The sequence below is a fragment of the Eimeria mitis genome, genomic scaffold (assembly GCF_000499745.2).
Source record: "Eimeria mitis Houghton genomic scaffold, Emh_scaff480, whole genome shotgun sequence".
In the NCBI taxonomy this organism is placed as follows: Eukaryota; Apicomplexa; class Conoidasida; order Eucoccidiorida; family Eimeriidae; genus Eimeria; species Eimeria mitis.
Genome location: NW_013573100.1, coordinates 12,755 through 12,976, shown reverse-complemented (window position 1 = coordinate 12,976; position 222 = coordinate 12,755). Strand labels below are relative to the sequence as shown.

Genomic DNA, 222 nt, shown 5'->3' with positions numbered 1-222 from the left:
GGCAGCAGCAGATGCAGCAGCAGCACATGAAGCAGCAGCAGAAGAGTCAGAATCAGCAGCAAACGCAGCACCAGCTGATGCAGCAGCTCCCGGAGCAGCAGATACAGCAACAGCAGCAGCAGCAGATGCAGCAGCAGATGCAGCAGCAGATGTAACAGCAGCTGCACCAACGGGAACAGCACCAGGCGCAGCAGCTGCTGACCCCGCAGCAAACGCATCGGC

The 222-nt window shown here is 59.9% G+C and overlaps 1 protein-coding gene across 1 annotated transcript in view; it reads left to right on the top strand.

The window, feature by feature from the left end:
• EMH_0013700 (uncharacterized protein) overlaps positions 1-222 on the top strand; it is a gene marked incomplete at both ends in the record, with an annotated part of 7,881 nt that overhangs the window by 1,009 nt on the left and 6,650 nt on the right. Inside the window, one exon of the mRNA XM_013499903.1 lies at positions 2-45. Coding sequence (XP_013355357.1) covers positions 2-45 — 44 coding nt within the window. The remainder of the gene's footprint in view (position 1; positions 46-222) is intronic.